At 47.6% G+C, this 19,974-nt stretch overlaps 1 protein-coding gene across 1 annotated transcript; it reads right to left on the bottom strand.

Moving 5' to 3' along the window:
* Positions 1-367: 367 nt before the first annotated feature.
* On the bottom strand, positions 368-18,138 carry LOC118211553 (protein SSUH2 homolog). The gene is made up of 12 exons (XM_035388868.1): positions 17,824-18,138; positions 17,099-17,203; positions 16,597-16,672; positions 14,442-14,571; positions 8,856-8,916; positions 7,667-7,788; positions 7,075-7,137; positions 6,286-6,368; positions 5,446-5,538; positions 3,562-3,667; positions 2,750-2,857; positions 368-2,093 (listed from the first exon to the last, which is right to left on the bottom strand). Exons 1-12 carry the CDS (start codon positions 17,846-17,848, stop codon positions 1,953-1,955), a joined length of 1,113 nt encoding a protein of 370 aa, XP_035244759.1. The 5' UTR covers positions 17,849-18,138; the 3' UTR covers positions 368-1,952.
* Between the last annotated feature and the right edge of the window lie 1,836 nt (positions 18,139-19,974).

The following is a 19,974-nucleotide window of genomic DNA, read 5'->3' as shown; positions in this document are numbered from 1 at the left end:
AGCCCGAACAGCCCTCAGACCCTCCCAGGGCAGGGGCCACAGACACTGAGTCCTGTATCTAGGTGTGAATAATAGGTTATAACCAGTGGATCTGAGGGCCCTGTTAGGCCCATACCCTAGAAGGAAGCCAAACTGGTAGGGGTGGGGGGAGCAAGGTGATGAAGAGACTTATTAGATGAAATAAGAATTTTAAAATAATACTATAACGAATAGGTAGTCAACAAAATTCTTTTGAAGCAGAAGTTATGTGTAAAGGGCATTACAGCAGTCAAGCCTGCTCATTATAAAAACATGTATTGGTTTCTCAGCAGTCTCCTGTGTTAAAAATGGATGCACCTTAGCAATAATAATTATAAACAACTCAGAATCTGATCGTTTCCATTTTATTTATTGGCGATTTACACAACATTTTTGCATCTTTATTTCTGTATAGGCTACAACATTTGACACGACGTGCATCTCAATCTGGCCGTCCAGGCTTTGAAGGCAGCTTCCAGAGGGAAACCAGTGGTTAGAGAGCGAAGAATACTTTAAACCCAGTCTAAATACCAGATTTACTTCAGGCTTGTCAAACCTCACTGAGTACATTTCTGTGGTTGCCACTCCTCGTTGCATCAGACCTGTACATTGTGTCCAGAGGGTGAATAATGTGTGGCTGAACCTTTCACTTGAAATTCAAGGCTTCAACAGTTTTAAAAAATGATGTGGAAGATTGAAAGACTAGCTCGGCCTTTTGTGAAGATCACCCAACGACGAACATCCAATGATGGTCTTCAGCACCTCGTATCTTGACAGTAGTGGTACTCTACCCAATGTGTCAAATCAATACAGCACAAACGTGAATAGATCAGAATTACATTTAAAAGGCAGTAAAAGTCCAGTAAAGGTTAGATTCAGCCATCTTCTGATTAAATGTTTTATACAAGTTTTATAGGCACCTTTCACATATATATATTTTAAAAAATTTAACAGACTGCCAGAATACTTTACATGATAACAATAGCCCTGACCCGCCCCCCCCCCCCAACCCCACCGAGGAAAAGTCAAAAGTCAATGTAATCATTTTTAAAGAGAGTGAATAGTTTCCTGTTTTCTGGCACTTAGGACTGTGGAGATGGGTTAAAGGTTCTGAGGTTAACTGGTATTCTGTTTCACATCACACAAGCAAGGATAACTTCAGTACAATAAAACACACATTTCAGAATGAAAGACATTCCAGATGCAACATCATTTGCTGAAACTCTCCAGGTTGTGGTTGGCCAAAGGGTCATGAATAGCAGCTTTGTAACAGAATTATTTGGCCACTCTGTTCCTTGGATGTAGCGAAGTCAGTTCTGTGTCCCTCAGACACAATGAAAGCTCTCACCTTCAAATTCCCATAATATACAGTGCAAACCAGCTGTTTCACCACCCAAAGCATTTCTAACATGTTACTCTTAGTTTTTCCACATTTAACTTAGCCAGATAGCCAACAAACTCTTTTCTACATCATAAGCTCCCACCAGCAGCTAACGAAATACGCACAGCTTTGTTTTTTGGATGTTAGCAAGCGAGCTAGTCCCAGCTGCACCATTTCTGCAAAGGGGTAAACGCTCACAACCAATGAATACATTTTCAGACTCTTTTGGCTCTCAACCAGTATCAGTGGCTGACCTTTGCACTCAAAAACACAAGGCATAATTTGCAATTGCCAATTCCACAATGAGATGACGCATGCAAAAAGAGATAGATGTAGGATAATCTGTTCCGAATACACACGTAGACATATTTATATAGTCATAACACATAAAATACTCTTGACTCCTAAAGTAATCAACAGCTGCCTAACCTAAATTTTGCATTCTATTTTGCTTTGCTATACTATTCTATGGTACATTGCATACAGAGGGTGAATATCTATGGTTTGGCAGCAATTTAGTACAGTCATCATTGTTTTCATACACAAGGAGTAATTACATGACAGTGCAACAGCAGGTAGCTGGGTAGTCCTCGGTGCTGACCAGGAACTCGTTCCCATAGACAAAGTAGGTGTGTGTACCGCCTTTCCACTTGTACGTCACTTTGGTGATGGGAATCAGTTCTATAGTCTGTCGCTAAAAGGAGAGAAACATTGGAAAAGTTATCATTTTAGCATCATCTTTTAGGTGTAAGAGTGACTGATCACATGCGTTTTAAAGTTAGCACTGAAGTGCGTGTACAAGAAATCTGGATGAGGCTGTGCCTGTCAGGTTAAAAAATAATTACTGACATTAAAACTTCCCCAAAGGCTGCCTTTAGGAAAAAAAAAAGAACGGGAGGGGCTACAGAGGATCGGGAGGGGCTGGGGCAAAGCGGGAGGGGCCGGGGCAAAGCGGGAGGGGCCGGAGTGGGAGGGGCTGGGGCAAAGTGGGAGGGGCCGGAGTAGGAGGGGCTGGAGTGGGAGGGGGCGGGGCAAAGCGGGAGGGGCCGGGGCAAAGCAGGAGGGGCCGGAGTGGGAGGGGCCGGGGCAAAGCGGGAGGGGCCGGAGTGGGAGGGGCCGGGGCAAAGCGGGAGGGGCCGGAGTGGGAGGGGCTGGGGCAAAGTGGGAGGGGCCGGAGTAGGAGGGGCTGGAGTGGGAGGGGGCGGGGCAAAGCGGGAGGGGCTGGAGTGGGAGGGGAAAGCGGGAGGGGCCGGAGTGGGAGGGGGCGGGGCAAAGCAAGGGGGCCGGGGCGGAGTGGGAGGGGCGGAGTGGAGCTGGGGGGCCGGGGCGGAAGCGAGTCGGGGGACGTACCTGCTGCAGGATGCGTGCTGATTGGGAGTACTTGTTCTGATGTTCCCTCACTAGCCTCTCTGCGGCCTGTCCCACCGCCGGATCGGGGAACCCCATCACCGGGAACACCTGCACCACACAGGACACCAGGGATCGCCAGGTTAGATCATTACCCTGGCACAGTCCTGCACCCCTCACTTACCCCCCCCCCCCCCGCCGTTCCCTTGCCAAACCGTGGGTTGGACCCGCCTGGTGGACTGTGAGAGGGGTACAGGAGTTGAGGTGACGTTTCTGTATTTGCGCATTAATAAGGCTTTGTAAGGAAACTTCATAAGGGTAAATATTAATAAAGGGGTGTGGGCGGGCCATCCCAGTAAATTAAGTGGGACTCATGGGTTCAGAGAGTTTGGGAAACTGCTCATCACTCCACGCACTTCCTTTCACCTCAGAGGTATCTATTCCATGCAGTTGTGGGGGGGGGGGGGTGGGGATTTGCAATGATCTATCGTACTACAAGATTTTTCTACTTTTCGCAGCATGCACAGAGTTACTGCCGTTGTAATGAATATTGCACCCAGGTTTGTTTCGTGTTGCTGGAGCCACACCCACAGGCAAGCGCCACACCTGAATCATCTGATACATTCCAGACCGAGACTACATTCCACAGCTCAAGCCTCACACTGAACTACAGCACAGCAAACTGACTCCGTTACCCACAACCACCGGCTACAGCATCCCTTGTGACCGATGGCAGTTTGGCCCAGACACACGTAAGCACACGTGGGCACGCGCACACACTAGCGGTTAGTTAGAGTCAGAGACAGGCTCAATACCAGGTACTGCGTGTCTTTGAAGAGTTCTTTCCCAGACACCGAGTTCAAGTTCTCAACCTTCAAACCACTTGACTGTTCCACGACAAAGTCATCCTTGTTATTGGTCCTGGAGAGTGTAGACAGAAATGTTAAGAATATTAAGAATTTGAAACCACAAGTATATCTATCTTAGGCTTAGCTGTACAGAAAACAAGATCTGCAAACCATATAAAATTTAATTCCACACAGAATGCATTCAACTATGGTTATAAAATGACACCGCAACATGCTGTACAGATCTTTTAAAAAAAAAACAGTTTTTTTACAAGAAGACATTATGAGGACTTATGAGGACTACTCTGACCGATTTTTCTTGCTGATGCCTTCTGAAAGGGCTATCAGGCTCTAGTCCTGGAACCCAAATGGTCAGATCTCAAAAAGATCAAGACCCCCCTCACCAGCTCAGACACTGGGCAGATTCTCACAGGGAGTTTACCTACCGCAGAAACGGTTTTCCAGTCAGAAGTGCTACTCACTTCCAGCCAGTCTTCACCGAGTTTCTTCACTCGTTTATGAGCGTGTCACGAAAAGCAGGAGCGGGTGGGGAGGGGGTATACGTCTGCAGGAGCGGGTGGGGAGGGGGTATACGTCTGCAGAAGCGGGCGGGGGGAGGGGGTATACGTCTGCAGGAGCGGGTGGGGAGGGGGTATACGTCTGCAGGAGCGGGTGGGGAGGGGGTATACGTCTGCAGGAGCGGGTGGGTGGGGAGGGGGTATACGTCTGCAGGAGCGGGTGGGGGGAGGGGGTATACGTCTGCAGGAGCGGGTGGGGAGGGGGTATACGTCTGCAGGAGCGGGTGGGTGGGGAGGGGGTATACGTCTGCAGGAGCGGGTGGGGGGAGGGGTATACGTCTGCAGGAGCGGGTGGGGAGGGGGTATACGTCTGCAGGAGCGGGTGGGGAGGGGGTATACGTCTGCAGGAGGGGGTGGGGAGGGGGTATACGTCTGCAGGAGCGGGTGGGTGGGGAGGGGGTATACGTCTGCAGGAGCGGGTGGGGAGGGGGTATACGTCTGCAGGAGCGGGCGGGGGGAGGGTATACGTCTGCAGGAGCGGGTGGGGAGGGGGTATACGTCTGCAGGAGCGGGTGGGGAGGGGGTATACGTCTGCAGGAGTGGGTGGGGAGGGGGTATACGTCTGCAGGAGCGGGCGGGGAGGGGGTATACGTCTGCAGGAGCGGGTGGGTGGGGAGGGGGTATACGTCTGCAGGAGCGGGTGGGGAGGGGGTATACGTCTGCAGGAGCGGGTGGGGAGGGGGTATACGTCTGGGGAGGGGGTGTGGGGAGGGGGTATACGTCTGCAGGAGCGGGTGGGTGGGGAGGGGGTATACGTCTGTAGGAGCGGGTGGGGGGAGGGGGTATACGTCTGCAGGAGCGGGTGGGGGGGAGGGGGTATACGTCTGCAGGAGCGGGTGGGCGGGGGTATACGTCTGCAGGAGGGGGTGGGGAGGGGGTATACGTCTGCAGGAGCGGGTGGGGGGAGGGGGTATACGTCTGCAGGAGGGGGTGGGGAGGGGGTATACGTCTGCAGGAGCGGGTGGGTGGGGAGGGGGTATACGTCTGCAGGAGCGGGTGGGGAGGGGGTATACGTCTGCAGGAGCGGGTGGGTGGGGAGGGGGTATACGTCTGCAGGAGCGGGTGGGTGGGGAGGGGGTATACGTCTGCAGGAGCGGGTGGGTGGGGAGGGGGTATACGTCTGCAGAAGCAGGTAGGGAGGGGGTATACGTCTGCAGGAGCGGGTGGGTGGGGAGGGGGTATACGTCTGGCCCGAGGCTAATCTTGCGCTGGTCCTGCGTTTAACCGCCTGAGCAGACGCGAGCACGACGCCGGCCGGAGGGGAGAGACTCGCCATTTGACGTTGAGCTGGATGTAGACGTGGAGCTGCCGCTTGCCTCTGCAGGCGTCGCACTCTTTGGACCCGTGCCCGTGGCACGCGGAGCAGCTGCAGGGAAAGAGAGCAGGGCAGGGCAGGGTTAGGGTGGCAGGGGCGCCGTGTGAATTTCAGCCAGCAGTGCGGCGGTGCCCCAGAGCAGGGCTCTCAAACGCTGGTCCTGGAGAGCTACGCTTCCGCTCAAAGGCTTTAGCACACTTCACTCGTGTTTTACTACTCTGATTTCCGTGAACTTTAAGCAGTTTAACTCCTGTAAATGATTTCAAATGGCACAAGGTAAGGAGTGAATAGTCAGAAGTTAAAAGGAATCTGTTCAAAAAGTAATGTTTGGCTGAAAAATTAAATCTAAGATGTCTTTTTTGTCAAAAAGGTGTTCATTTCTTTTTTTAAATCTCTGATTGCTTGAAAATAATGCATGCACAAAAACCTTTGACCGGTAGTGTACACCATAAAAGCAGGAAATCAATTCAGATTGACAAAAGCAGGTGAGGTGTGTTCACTGTGAAATAAACTGCTTCAAACAACTGCTGCCGAACAAAATATACAACAGACACATTTTCTGCAGCTCTCCAGAAGTAACAGAGAATATCTCTGATCTCGACAGCTGTGAGTTTGACAAAGTGAACTTATGAATATTTTACTGTGGCATCACCTGCTTCTGTTGATCAGTTCAGTGCAGAATAAGGACACAAACAGCAGATCCTGTAGTTCTCCAGGACCAGGGCGGGGAATTTTACGGAATATCAGGGCTGGGAATTGAATGGAATATCACCCAAATCCAGGAATTGGCCCACTCACTTTTCTCTTCCTCTCCCGTTACAGTGGTTGCACTGGTCGTCCCCGGTCCGCACTCCCGCCCCATTGCACACCCAGCACACTTTCTGTGTGGGACAGGGTGCGGACGTACCAGAAAATTAATATTAATACACACAATGAGAAAGGAAACCAGCTTTGTTCAGCTGTGTGACCTGCCATTACCTCAGGTATGGTAAATTCAGAGAGATGCACCTCAAAGTGTTCTCAAGCTGAAGGGAAGGAGGGAGAGAGAGATGGAGGGAGGGAGAGACGGAGGAGAGACGGAGGGAGGGAGGGAGAGACAGAGGAGAGACGGAGGGAGGGAGGGAGGGAGAGGCGGAGGGTGGGAGAGACGGAGGGAGGGAGGGAGGGAGAGACGGAGGAGAGACGGAGGGAGGGAGGGAGAAATGGAGGAGAGACGGAGGGAGGGAGAGACGGAGGGAGGGAGGGAGAGACGGAGGAGAGAGGGTGGGAGGAAGAGACGGAGGGAGAGGTGGAGGGTGGGAGAGACGGAGGGAGGGAGGGAGGGAGAGACGGAGGGAGGGAGGGAGAAATGGAGGAGAGACGGAGGGAGGGAGAGACGGAGGGAGGGAGGGAGAGATGGAGGAGAGACGGAGGGAGGGAGGGAGGGAGAGACGGAGGGAGGGAGAGGCGGAGGGAGAGAGGGAGGGAGAGATGGAGGAGAGACGGATGGAGGGAGGGAGGGAGGGAGGGAGAGGCGGAGGGAGAGAGAGACGGAGGGAGGGAGGGAGGGAGAGGCGGAGGGAGGGAGAGGCGGACTTGCGGCCTTACGTTTCCGGCTCCGGCGCATTCCGTGCAGGGCTCCCTGCCCTGGCCCAGGCACTCATGGCATTCCTGCAGGAAGGAGACTGCGTGTGTGACGGAGTGTAATCATTACAGTATGTTACACATAGCATTAAGCAGGCGCTCTTATCCGGAGCGACTTACACAACTTTTTACTTTTATTTTTTTACATTGCATCCATTTATACAGCTGGATATATACTGAAGTAATGCAGGTTAAGTACCTTTGCTCAAGGGTACAACAGCAGCGTCCCATCTGGGAATTAAACCTGTGACCTTTAGGCTACAAGCCCAGCACCTCACCCATTATACTACACTGCCGCCCAGCATTGTTCTCCCGCACAGAACCCATTCTGAACACCCTGGACTTCACAGTCACACCATACACAGATAATCACAGACTAAAAACTTAATCCTAATCCATTATCCGACCACCGGGGAGCATTTGCTGGTGTGCAGGTATTCAGTATGTATTCATTGTCTCATTCTTTTGCCCTGCACCTGAAAAAGCCAGTTGGATGTGCATATGCTATGTTTCACTCAAAAATGTATGTTCTCTCATCGCCCAGCAGGGGGCGTACCTTGACGGAAGAGGTGTAAGGAACCATGACGTGTGTGCTCTGCTCCTGAAAGTGGGCGGGGGGTTGCACTTGAATGTCCCAGGGCCCTGGAGCAGGCTGCGTATAGGCGTTCACAGGCTGACCTAAGGAGACAAATCCAGGCCAGGTTTGAGACACCACCACCAACAGCAACAGCAAGCAAGGCCACAAACGAATGAATTGGTGACAGCAGAAATAAAGAAAGAATGCAATAAGGGCGATAAACAGGATGAGATTATCTTAAAAATGAAATAAACAAAGGACTCAGATTCATGAAATTACTGCTGGCGCTAGGTAGAAGTTTGGCCAAACCTAGTCAGATTCAAATTTGCTCAAACTTTCTGATAAGCTTGAATAAATGGTGTTCCCACTCCAGTGTTCTCCTCCCGGTGTTCTCCCCTCAGTGTTCCCGCTCCGGTGTTCTCCCCCCGGTGTTCCCACTCCGGTGTTCTCCCCCCGGTATTCTCCCCCCGGTGTTCCCGCCCCGGTGTTCCTGCCCCAGTATTCTCCCCCCGATGTTCCCGCTCCGGTGTTCCCACTCTGGTGTTCCTGCCCCAGTATTCTCCCCCCGGTGTTCCCGCCCCGGTGTTCCTGCCCCAGTATTCTCCCCCCGGTGTTCCCGCTTCGGTGTTCCCACTCTGGTATTCTCCCCCCAGTGGTCCCGCCCCGGTGTTCCCACTCTGGTGTTCCCGCTCCGGTGTTCTCCCCCCGGTGTTCCCACTCTGGTGCTCTCCCCCCGGTGTTCCCACTCTGGTATTCTCCCCCCGGTGTTCCCGCCCCAGTGGTCCCGCCCCGGTGTTCCCGCCCCGATGTTCCTGCCCCAGTATTCTCCCCCCGGTGTTCCCGCCCCAGTATTCTCCCCTCGGTGTTCCCGCTTCGGTGTTCCCACTCTGGTGTTCCCGCTCCGGTGTTCCTGCCCCAGTATTCTCCCCCCGGTGTTCCCGCTTCGGTGTTCCCACTCTGGTGTTCCTGCTCCGGTGTTCTCCCCCCGGTGTTCCCGCCCCAGTGGTCCCGCCCCGGTGTTCCCGCTCCGGTGTTCCTGCCCCAGTATTCTCCCCCCGGTGTTCCCGCTACGGTGTTCCCGCTCCGGTGTTCCCACTCTGGTGTTCTCCCCCCGGTGTTCCCGCCCCGGTGTTCCGGGTCTGCTGTTCCTGGTCCGCAGCGTACTTGCCGTTGTACTGCTCATGAGCCCACTCTGTGGCCCTGGCCTCGGTGAACGTCTCCAGGCGGTACTGCAGGGGGCACAAGCAGAGCGAAAGCCCGTCTTAAAGCAGGTCTTAAAGCAGGTCTTAAAGCCCGTCTTAAAGCCTGTCTTAAAGCAGGTCTTAAAGCCTGTCTTAAAGCAGGTCTTAAAGCAGGTCTTAAAGCAGGTCTTAAAGCCTGTCTTAAAGCAGGTCTTAAAGCCCGTCTTAAAGCAGGTCTTAAAGCAGGTCTTAAAGCCTGTCTTAAAGCAGGTCTTAAAGCCTGTCTTAAAGCAGGTCTTAAAGCCTGTCTTAAAGCATGTCTTAAAGCAGGTCTTAAAGCAGGTCTTAAAGCTGGTCTTAAAGCCCGTCTTAAAGCAGGTCTTAAAGCAGGTGTTAAAGCCTGTCTTAAAGCCTGTCTTATAGCCTGTCTTAAAGCCTGTCTTAAAGCAGGTCTTAAAGCAGGTCTTAAAGCAGATCTTAAAGCCTGTCTTAAAGCAGGTCTTAAAGCCCGTCTTAAAGCAGGTCTTAAAGCAGGTCTTAAAGCCTGTCTTAAAGCAGGTCTTAAAGCCTGTCTTAAAGCAGGTCTTAAAGCCTGTCTTAAAGCCTGTCTTAAAGCAGGTCTTAAAGCCCGTCTTAAAGCCTGTCTTAAAGCAGGTCTTAAAGCCTGTCTTAAAGCAGGTCTTAAAGCCCGTCTTAAAGCCTGTCTTAAAGCCTGTCTTAAAGCAGGTCTTAAAGCAGGTCTTAAAGCCTGTCTTAAAGCCCGTCTTAAAGCAGGTCTTAAAGCAGGTCTTAAAGCAGGTCTTAAAGCAGGTCTTAAAGCCTGTCTTAAAGCAGGTCTTAAAGCCTGTCTTAAAGCAGGTCTTAAAGCCTGTCTTAAAGCCTGTCTTAAAGCAGGTCTTAAAGCCTGTCTTAAAGCCTGTCTTAAAGCAGGTCTTAAAGCAGGTCTTAAAGCAGGTCTTAAAGCCTGTCTTAAAGCCCGTCTTAAAGCAGGTCTTAAAGCAGGTCTTAAAGCAGGTCTTAAAGCAGGTCTTAAAGCAGGTCTTAAAGCCGGTCTTAAAGCAGGTCTTAAAGCCTGTCTTAAAGCCTGTCTTAAAGCAGGTCTTAAAGCCGGTCTTAAAGCAGGTCTTAAAGCCTGTCTTAAAGCAGGTCTTAAAGCAGGTCTTAAAGCCTGTCTTAAAGCCCGTCTTAAAGCAGGTCTTAAAGCAGGTCTTAAAGCAGGTCTTAAAGCAGGTCTGAAAGCCCGTCTTAAAGCAGGTCTTAAAGCAGGTCTTAAAGCCCGTCTTAAAGCCCGTCTTAAAGCAGGTCTGAAAGCAGGTCTGAAAGCAGGTCTGAAAGCCCGTCTTAAAGCAGGTCTTAAAGCCTGTCTTAAAGCAGGTCTTAAAGTCTGTCTTAAAGCAGGTCTTAAAGCCCGTCTTAAAGTCTGTCTTAAAGCAGGTCTTAAAGCCCATCTTAAAGCTCGTCTTAAAGCCCGTCTTAAAGCCCGTCTTAAAGCAGGTCTTAAAGCAGGTCATAAAGCCCGTCTTAAAGCAGGTCTTAAAGCCTGTCTTAAAGCAGGTCTTAAAGCAGGTCTTAAAGGAGGTCTTAAAGCCCGTCTTAAAGCAGGTCTTAAAGCCCATCTTAAAGCAGGTCTTAAAGCCCATCTTAAAGCAGGTCTTAAAGCAGGTCTTAAAGCCCATCTTAAAGCAGGTCTTAAAGCCCGTCTTAAAGCAGGTCTTAAAGCAGGTCTTAAAGCAGGTCTTAAAGCAGGTCTTAAAGCCCGTCTTAAAGCAGGTCTTAAAGCCCATCTTAAAGCCTGTCTTAAAGCAGGTCTTAAAGCCTGTCTTAAAGCAGGTCTTAAAGCCTGTCTTAAAGCCCATCTTAAAGCAGGTCTTAAAGTCTGTCTTAAAGCAGGTCTTAAAGCCCATCTTAAAGGCTGTGGGCCTCTGGAATTCCACTCGTTTTCCAGCACCAGTTCACTCGCTGGCCTGCTGGCCTCCCAGCACTAGCCACAGGCCAAAACAAACAACCCGCACACCAGCCGTGTTCACAAACCACAGCACGTTTTCATCAGATGACATCATGTTTGCGCCTCGTGTCCACATGGGTATCCTCCAGGTACTCCAGTTTCCAGAGACATGCAGGCAGGCTAGTTGGAGACTCTAAACTGCCCATAGGTATGAGTGTGTGTGAATGGTGAGTGCCCTGCAATAGATTGGCGACCTGTCCAGGGTGTAGACCTGCCTCTCGCCCAATGCATGCTGGGATAGGCTCTAGCACCCACCATGACCCTGCCCAGGATAAGCGGGTATAGATAATGGATGAACCCTGCTCAGGATAAGCGGGTATAGATAATGGATGGACCCTGCCCAGGATAAGCAGGTATAGATAATAGATGAACCCTGCCCAGGATAAGCGGGTATAGATAATGAATGGACCCTGCCCAGTATAAGCAGGTATATATAATGGATGGATGGATGCATGGATTACATTTTTGAATAGGAGTGGCAAACTCCAGTCTTGGAGAGCTGCCATGTCTCTGGATATATTTATGGTTTACTTTCAATCAGCTGTTAAATAAGGTCTACAGAACAAGGCTGGTGGACTCTTCGGCCAATCAGTGACTCAGCACTACAGGACTGGATTCAAACATCTGCGCATCAGAGGGCTTTGAGAACTAAGAACAATTCCAGACAATCACTGTAAATAGAACTGTGGCATACGAGATTTTACCTGTGCAACTCGCTGTGCAGAACACAGTAAACAAGGGACACAAGGACTGATGTATTTTACTAATGATACAAACTGAAAGCCCAACCGTGATACATCAATAAGGAGTGTCAATTCTGGAGCACACAAATAAATAAATAAATAATAATAATAAATAATAAATAAATGAATAAACAGAAATGTAAATGTAGAGAAGATTCAATTTCACCGAAAGAGCAATGCCTTTCAATTTACACAAGGAATGATTTCACTGAAAGCACTTCACTGATGTTCTAACGCTTTTTCCTGTAGGCTGTAGGCATTGCACAGTATAGCACTGTGCAGCACTAAAAGAACTAGGCTGGAAAAGTGAAGGTCTGTCACAGCAACAGAGGGGGGGGGGGGGGGGGGCGCTGTAGGCACACCAATGACAGAGGTACTCCAGGAAAACCCCACTGCACAACGTAAACCGCATGTAACATCACCCGAGTACCTGTGGGGTTTACAGAATCACCACAGATACTCCAAATGCATGAGATACTCAACTCCTGTGCCTTCTGTCCCATAACCTTCTCAGCTACAGGTTACTCCAGTTGTCAGCGTGAACTTCTGGTGCTATAGTAAGTGTGCAGAACACCCAGTGCGATGGTGTTGTATTTGATCATGCCCGTTCACGAAAATACATGACCAATCTAATTGCAATGTTCAAGTTTCAAAGGGAGGAACAAAAGCGCCATGATGTAATTTCTAAAAGTGAGAGCTGGAGACGTGGCAGGGAATGTCTGTTCCGCAAGAGAAGATTGACAGCTCACTAAACAGACAGCAGCTGGCAGGTTATTATGCAAATTTCCATGTTAACATAAGCACTTCAGACCAATACCGCTCCAACTTGCAGTGGGTAGTATGAGAATTTTACTACACACAGAATTTAAAATATAATAATTTCTCAACTCTCAACTGATTAAAAAAAAATGCTTAATATCACATCTTAATATTGCTTTGGGTCCTTACGTACAGTACATGTCTGAATAAATTATTTTAATTGCACAACATCTTTAAGAGCTGAGAATCTGGTGAGTTTAAAGAATCTATAATATCAACAGGTGGAATTAATGAGAAGGGCACACACTTTTGTAAATATGGCATAAATACGGCTTTCTGGGGTCACTACACAAATCTCGTTAGGCTTATTTTCATGACAACACATTCCAGACCTCATCCTGGCTTTGAGTTCAAACTAATCCCATTCTGGCTAATGACATAACGATTGACATCACTTTGACTGGACAGCACGCACAGTCACAAGCGGTAATGTCAGTGAAAACGTAACACCACAAAATATGAGGACATTTATGCAATGGATAAGTAAATGGTTTGATATCTCCTCACGATTATTAGGATTATTTATGGATTGATCCAATACATCAATCGGCTTTTAAAGAGATATGCATAAATAAGAAAAGCAAATATATAAATTCTAAAAACTAAACAATACGTATTAATAGCAAAATCAATAGAGGACACTGTAACCAATAGCCAGGATGTCTTTAACGTTGCATAGATTTTGTTACCTTACGTTCTGAATCATACTATTATGGCTTCTACCTGTCATCTGCAGCATAAAGTAGAAGACAACTAAAACTTTAATAACAACAATAATTCAGTTGAAGTAATAGTGTTTGAACAGTGCGACCAGTATATTGCACAAGGACCTAGATTTCAGTTTAAAGCCTACTTTTGATGGATTAGACATGCACTAAATTTAAATCCCCACAAATGTAGCAGCAGGCAAACATTCATATAAGCCCTCAAGGCATGACTTGCCAAGCAGTTATTTTCTATAGCCATAGACTATTCTACACTTTCATTTTTAGACTTGTTTTCAGATTCAGCAATTGCTACTGCTACGGCCATTGCTACTGCAACTCCGAATCGGAGGACTGCACATATCAAGCTCGGGCGTGCCCTGGCATTTTAAACAAAAGAAGAGCCTGTGGAGAGCTTCAGAGAGTGAAACTATGCCAGACATTTCTTTTATTCCTTTATTTTGGCAGCAACCTGATATCAGCCTAATCAGTGTAATGGTTTTCTTCCTGTCCTTTCACTTTTTTCCCCACTTTCTCAGGAACCGGTGCTGGTCTTCTGTACTTTGAATGCATTACTGTGCACACACACTTATCCTGATGGAACAGGCCTGCTTCAGTTTGTGGGGAGGGGGCATCCTGTGTGACCCAGAGCCAGCAGAACACAGCCACATTTCCGTGGGAAAAGGAGAGGGGTGGGGCCCTTACCCTGTACGTGTTGAAGGACCCCCTAGAGCCTGCGGAACATGGCTACGTTTCCGTGGTTACAGAAGTGGGGTGGGGCCCTCACCCAATAAGTGTTGAAGTCCCCCCAGAACCCACAGAACGCGGCTACGCCTCCGTGGTTATATAAGAGGGGTGGGGCCCATACCCGGTACGTGGTGAAAGGGTGGGGCCCTTAGCTGGTACGTGTAGAAGGAATGGGGCCCTTACCCGGTATGTGCTGAAGGGGTGGGGCCCTTAGCCAGTACGTGTAGAAGGGGTGGGGCCCTTACCCGGTACGTGCAGAAGGGGTGGGGCCCATACCCGGTACGTGTAGAAGGGGTGGGGCCCTTAGCCGGTGCGTGTAGAAGGGGTGGGGCCCTTAGCCGGTGCGTGTAGAAGGGGTGGGGCCCTTACCCGGTACGTGTAGAAGGGGTGGGGCCCTTAGCCGGTACGTGTAGAAGGGGTGGGGTCCTTAGCCAGTACGTGTAGAAGGGGTGGGGCCCTTCGCCGGTGCGTGTAGAAGGGGTGGGGCTCTTACCCGGTACGTGTAGAAGGGGTGGGGCCCTTAGCCGGTACTTGCTGAAGGGGTGGGGCCCTTACCCGGTACGTGTTGAAGGAGTCCATGGCGGTGATCATGCCGTCCTTGGCAGGGCCACTGCTCCAGCAGCAGTGGTTCGACACGAACAGGCGAAAGGCTTCGCGGGCGGTGTCCTCGCTGATCGACGGGATACTGCGGAAATCCAAATACACACACTCAGATTCTCAAATTCCAGCGATGTCACTCACCCCCGCCCCCCGCCCCCCCCGCCCCCAATCAAACATTCCCACTCAGATTCTCAAATGCCAGCGATGTCACTCACCCCCGCCCCCCCGCCCCCAATCGAACATGCCCACTCAGATTCTCAAATGCCAGTGATGTTCTTTCCCGCCCCCATCGAACACACCCACTCAGATTCTCAAATGCCAGTGATGTTCTTTCCCGCCCCCATCGAACACACCCACTCAGATTCTCAAATGCCAGTGATGTTCTTTCCCGCCCCCATCGAACACACCCACTCAGATTCTCAAACGCCAGCGGTGAGATTTCCCCACTGCATCACTCAGGGAGATCAGATTTTTAGTTTTTTCAGACCCTACACATCTCCAGGAGCCACAGGCTTCATGGCTGAATATCTTTCCAGCTGTCAAAGTGCAAAAGCCCTTGCTTATGTGTGCTTATGACAAAGTCTTCTGTCCCTGTAGAATCTAAAAAAAAATCAGTCTTTCCCAATTAATCAGGGGGGAAAAGATAAAGAAAATCACATCCCTCAATGTCCAATTCAGTTGGTGAATGAAAAGCCTTGGCATTTCTTTTTTTAATCTTTTGCTGAGACACTGTTAATTCCTTGTTCCTTCTGGGTACATTCCTCCAGTTTAGTCTGGATGTCAACTACTGCTACTACTACAGAGAACAACTATAACTGTATACCAGGACGGTCCAACCCTGTCCCTAGAGATCTACCATCCTGGAGGTCTTCACTCTAACCCTAACAATGCACGGTAGATCTCCAGGAACAAGGTTGGGCAGCCCTGCTCAAGCTGTTGAATAAGATGTGCTTTGTTAGGGTCGGAATGAAAACCTACAGGACAGTACATCTCTAGGAACAGGGTTGGGCAGCCCTGCTCAAGCTGTTGAATGAGGTGTGCTTTGTTAGGGTCGGAATGAAAACCTACAGGACAGTACATCTCCAGGAACAAGGTTGGGCAGCCCTGCTCTAGCTGTTGAATGAGGTATACTTTGTTAGGTTTGGTGTGAAAACCTACAGGACAGTAGATCTCCAGGAACAGGGTTGGGCAGCCCTGCTGTAATCCATGCTTGGGTTCCACACAGTCTAACCCACTGAATATTCATACATACTTCACCAGCATGTCACTGTAGTGTTCCACATAAAAAAGAAAATAATATACATACAGCCTAAGGTAAGGAAAAAGTTATGGAAAATGGTATATGGTAATGCTATATCATGAGAACCTAAAATTATAGGCATGGATCTCATGTTTTTATTTTAAGAAGTTATTAATACGAGAATGCTCTTTGTTGTGTTGAAGATGTCTTGCAATCCCAAAACTACCTCCCACTCTGTTCCTGCAGGAGAATGATGTCACTTTCACAATGGCAGGAGGACCCTTACTTCCACTCTGCTTCAATCAATCAATCAAAGTGTATTTACGTATCACCTTTCATGCAGGAATCCAATACAGTGTTTACCATAGAATATATATTTTTAAAAGACCAATTAAGAGACACAATTGATAAAAAATAATACATTAATAATAATAATAATAGAAAGTGAATACATTTAAATATAATTGATAAACTGTAATAAAATGTAGTGCATAAATTAGGAAGCAGGTGGAACTAAGCGGGTGGTTGTGCACTTACGTACATCACTTTGGATAAAAGCCTCTGCCAAATAAATGTAATATAATGTATGGGTGAACACAGTTCAAAAACAGTATTAGAACCCTTACTTGCGCTCTGGTTGTGTGGCTGAACACTATGTCAGTTTAAGAACAGTATTAGGAGCCTTACTTGCGCTCTGGTTGTGTGGCTGAACACTATGTCAGTTTAAGAACAGTATTAGGAGCCTTACTTGCGCTCTGGTTGTGTGGCTGAACACTATGTCGGTTTAAGAACAGTATTAGGAGGCTTACTTGTGCTCTGGTTGTGTGGCTGAACACTATGTCAGTTTAAGAACAGTATTAGGAGCCTTACTTCCACTCCGGTTGTGTTGGTGAAGGTTCAGGCGCAGGTGGAGGATAAGCAGGGGCGGGTGGAGGTAGGTATCCGCCTGATCATGGTTAGACAATTATACGGCGAAAAACATAAAATCAGTCAGGAAGCACACAAACACCGCTGTCCAACGCTGCGATCGACAACCTAACAGCACCCTGACAGCGTGCATATAGACTGCTTCACAACAATGAAAATGTGTCCAAAATACTAATGGTAGTTTTTTTTTACCAGAATAATGTAATACCTAACTAAATATTAAGTCAGCTAAAATCAAATGAACATAAAATCATAGCAACTGATGTGGTGTCCATAGGAACATGTTTACTGGACATACTGTTCTTTCCAGGGGTCTGCACAGTCCCCACATCTCAATCCAATAGAGCACATTTGGAATGCGCTGGAACAGGACGCTCGCGGCATGAATGTGCGTGAAATTCCCAGTTCACATATGACCATTTGCACGTGCAAGTGTTATACATACCACCACCTCCCATGGCTGTGCCCTCATACCCAGGCACATTGTCGAACATACTGGCAGGGGGCGCGGTGGCTCCTAGGAAATTTGACCCCTGCGGGGGAAACATGGCTAAAAAAAAATAAATAAATAAAAATTAAACTTTGTTTGGTTGGGACTTCACAGCACGGTGCAACTCCTCATACTACAAATGTTAAGCAGGCGACATTCACGTCCGTGTGGTTTTTAATCAAGGCATTAGACTGCGGACACCTGATTGACGTTTTGTACAGTCATCCGATCTCGGTGAATTCTGAAAGTTTTCCCCATTAACGCTTGAGACAGCTGGCTACAAATAGCCTACCACTCGAGCCCAATTTGCCTCTCAAAGCCGTAGCATGCTTTCACATTATTTTCCAAAGAAGTATCTTGACAACATTAAAACATGTCCAAAGTAACCGCGCAGTGTAACAATTTTGGTCATTTAATATGAACAACGGTAGCGCAGGACTAAATTACTTGTTTGTCAACTAAGCAAGACATGCGCAGCAAAGCAGCTTAATGATTTGAAAAACGTTGATCACTTTATAGCCAAATACTTGATCCGCATTCTTCCCAGTGTTGAAAGAAATGTTGCAGGGCTGCACTCGCTGCACTCGCTGCACTGAGGTGTGGCTTTGATTCCAGAAGTAGCCTAGCAGCCATTATAAACAGGCTATTAAAAATAAGGGAAGACGCAACCAGCTACTCACCGTGAGCTTCCTGATTATTGTACATTTTCCGCGAATACTGGTTTGAAAGCGCTGGTTACAACAAGAAAGAATCAACCGCAAAGAAGATCGGTCTTCGAATTTATGTAGAATGGAATTCGTCGTGGTCTCCGCCCGTAGTGGAGGCGACTTCTTTGTAAGCCTAAGTGGGCGTTTCCAAAACATGGAGTTTACATAGAAACTGGAGAGCGATTTCTTTGGAAGAAAAAATCCCTCTAAAACATGAAATTCAGCCAATTAAGAAATATTAACGGCTTGCTAAAATTCTGGGATTGTGATTGTGGTTGGAACGAAAACCAGCATACACAGGGGTCTCCAGGATTGACTTTGAGAACCACCGTCTTAAAGGGCGAAATCCCGAACCTTATGATATGGGATATCAATCAACAGGACATGTAGTCATTTTCATATGACAAAAGTGATTCTTTCAGAACAGAGCTGTCATCAGAGATGGCTTGATTTATCTACATAATGCAATCAAACTTTTTTCACATACATAAAGTGGTTTTAGAGTGTTGGGTTAACCTAATATTCAACCTTTTTCTATAGACCTTGCGCTTTTTTTTATTCTCTCCTGAAAATTCATTCAAATAAAAAAAGCATTAAAACCTCCCGCAAATTACAATGTATAGTCAATAATTTAAATACGATACAGTAATACACTGAATATACTGCATAAAAAGTAAAATGGATTCCCTCTCTTCTCTCTTGTTCTTTATTGACTACCTTTTTATGTATGTATTTTTTTCTTGTCTAACATTAATGGTATATCTTAGTCGTATAGTTGGCTTTATGTGACAATTCTTTATTTCTAAAATTTTGTCACATAATATTAATTCCAGTAACAGTATAAGTGTCCTGTACTTTTCTTATATGAATTATCACTGAAGAATTGTATATTGTACTGTTGTTTATGTTTATTTTATTATGCTACACACACACACAGATATATATATATATAGACGGGTGACAAATTAAAGTAAAAACCAACATGTGTCTTAGTGTCTTAGTGTGTTGGGCCACCACAAGACTCCAGAACACTTTCAATGGCATAGATTCTACAAATATCTGGAACTCTGCTGGAGGGATGGAACACCATTCTTCCAAAATATATTCCCTCATTTGGTGATTTGATGACAGTGGTGGGGAACGCTGTCTAACACGTTGGTCCAAAATCTTCCATAGGTTGAGATCTGGTGACCGCAAAGGAAAGAGCATATGATTCACATCATTGTATTACTATCAAACCGTTCAGTGACCCATTGTGCCCTGTGGATGGGGCCATTGTCATTCTGGGAGAGACCACTACCATCAGGATAGAAACGTTTCATCATACGATAACGGTGATTACTTAGAATAACTTTGTATTGATTTGCAGTGACCTTTCCCTCTAAGGGGATAGTGCACCTAAACCATGCCAGGAAAATGCACTCTTGAACTTACCACCTAATCATGCCACAGAGTATGATAGGATGTTAATTGCTTAATTGTATCATGCGGCACACCTGTATGGAAGCATCTGCATGCGTTGTGTTTCTCCACTCATTTATTCAGATTTTCCCTTTAATTTGTCACCCATCTGTATATAAGATGGTAGGGGCACATTTCTATCAGTAGGAGGGGTTAGGGTTAGGGTTAGGGTTAGGGAGGGGGCCAGGCCTGCCAAGCAGTAAAGTCTAGACTCTAAAGCCTTGCAAGTAACGGGGTGAAGAGGTTCTTTTACACACATTGAGTGGAATGCAAAAGAGCTTCCTGTCCATTGAATTATATGTACAAACCAAGCTGTTTTGACAACCAATGAAAGCCTCATTGGTCAATTTTTTGAGATCATAAGTTTCATTATGTTTAGCAATATGTGAACCAATGATTGTCTTGGTCCATAGGTTTGGGGGAAATGTTACATTTTAATATCTTTTTATAAAGGAAATCCTACAGCCATGTCGCCAGTCTGTTGTCTCTATCTACACCCCAGTGCCTCAGTGGCTCAAAATGCCATTGGTCAGAATTGATTAAATGACTGCACTTTCACCGCAGCCTCGGTGACGTGGATTTATTTTGGTATTTTTAATGGATGGCATTTCATAATCAAGCTAAAGACAAATTGTTTGTGAAAAAGGTCATCATAACAAGGTC

This window comes from Anguilla anguilla, chromosome 13, assembly GCF_013347855.1.
Source record: "Anguilla anguilla isolate fAngAng1 chromosome 13, fAngAng1.pri, whole genome shotgun sequence".
Classification (NCBI taxonomy): Eukaryota; Metazoa; Chordata; class Actinopteri; order Anguilliformes; family Anguillidae; genus Anguilla; species Anguilla anguilla.
The sequence above is the reverse complement of the archived record's forward strand: the minus strand, read 5'-3'. Positions and strand labels throughout refer to the sequence as shown.

Coding starts and splice junctions, on each gene's coding strand:
- LOC118211553 (XM_035388868.1), bottom strand. CDS start 17,848: ATGTACAATAATCAGGAAGCTCACG. Junction 8,917..14,441: donor ACTCCTTCAACACGTACCGG/GTAAGGGCCCCA, acceptor TGCCCCCTGCAG/TACCGCCTGGAGACGTTCAC. Junction 6,369..7,074: donor AATGCGCCGGAGCCGGAAAC/GTAAGGCCGCAA, acceptor TGTCCCACACAG/AAAGTGTGCTGGGTGTGCAA.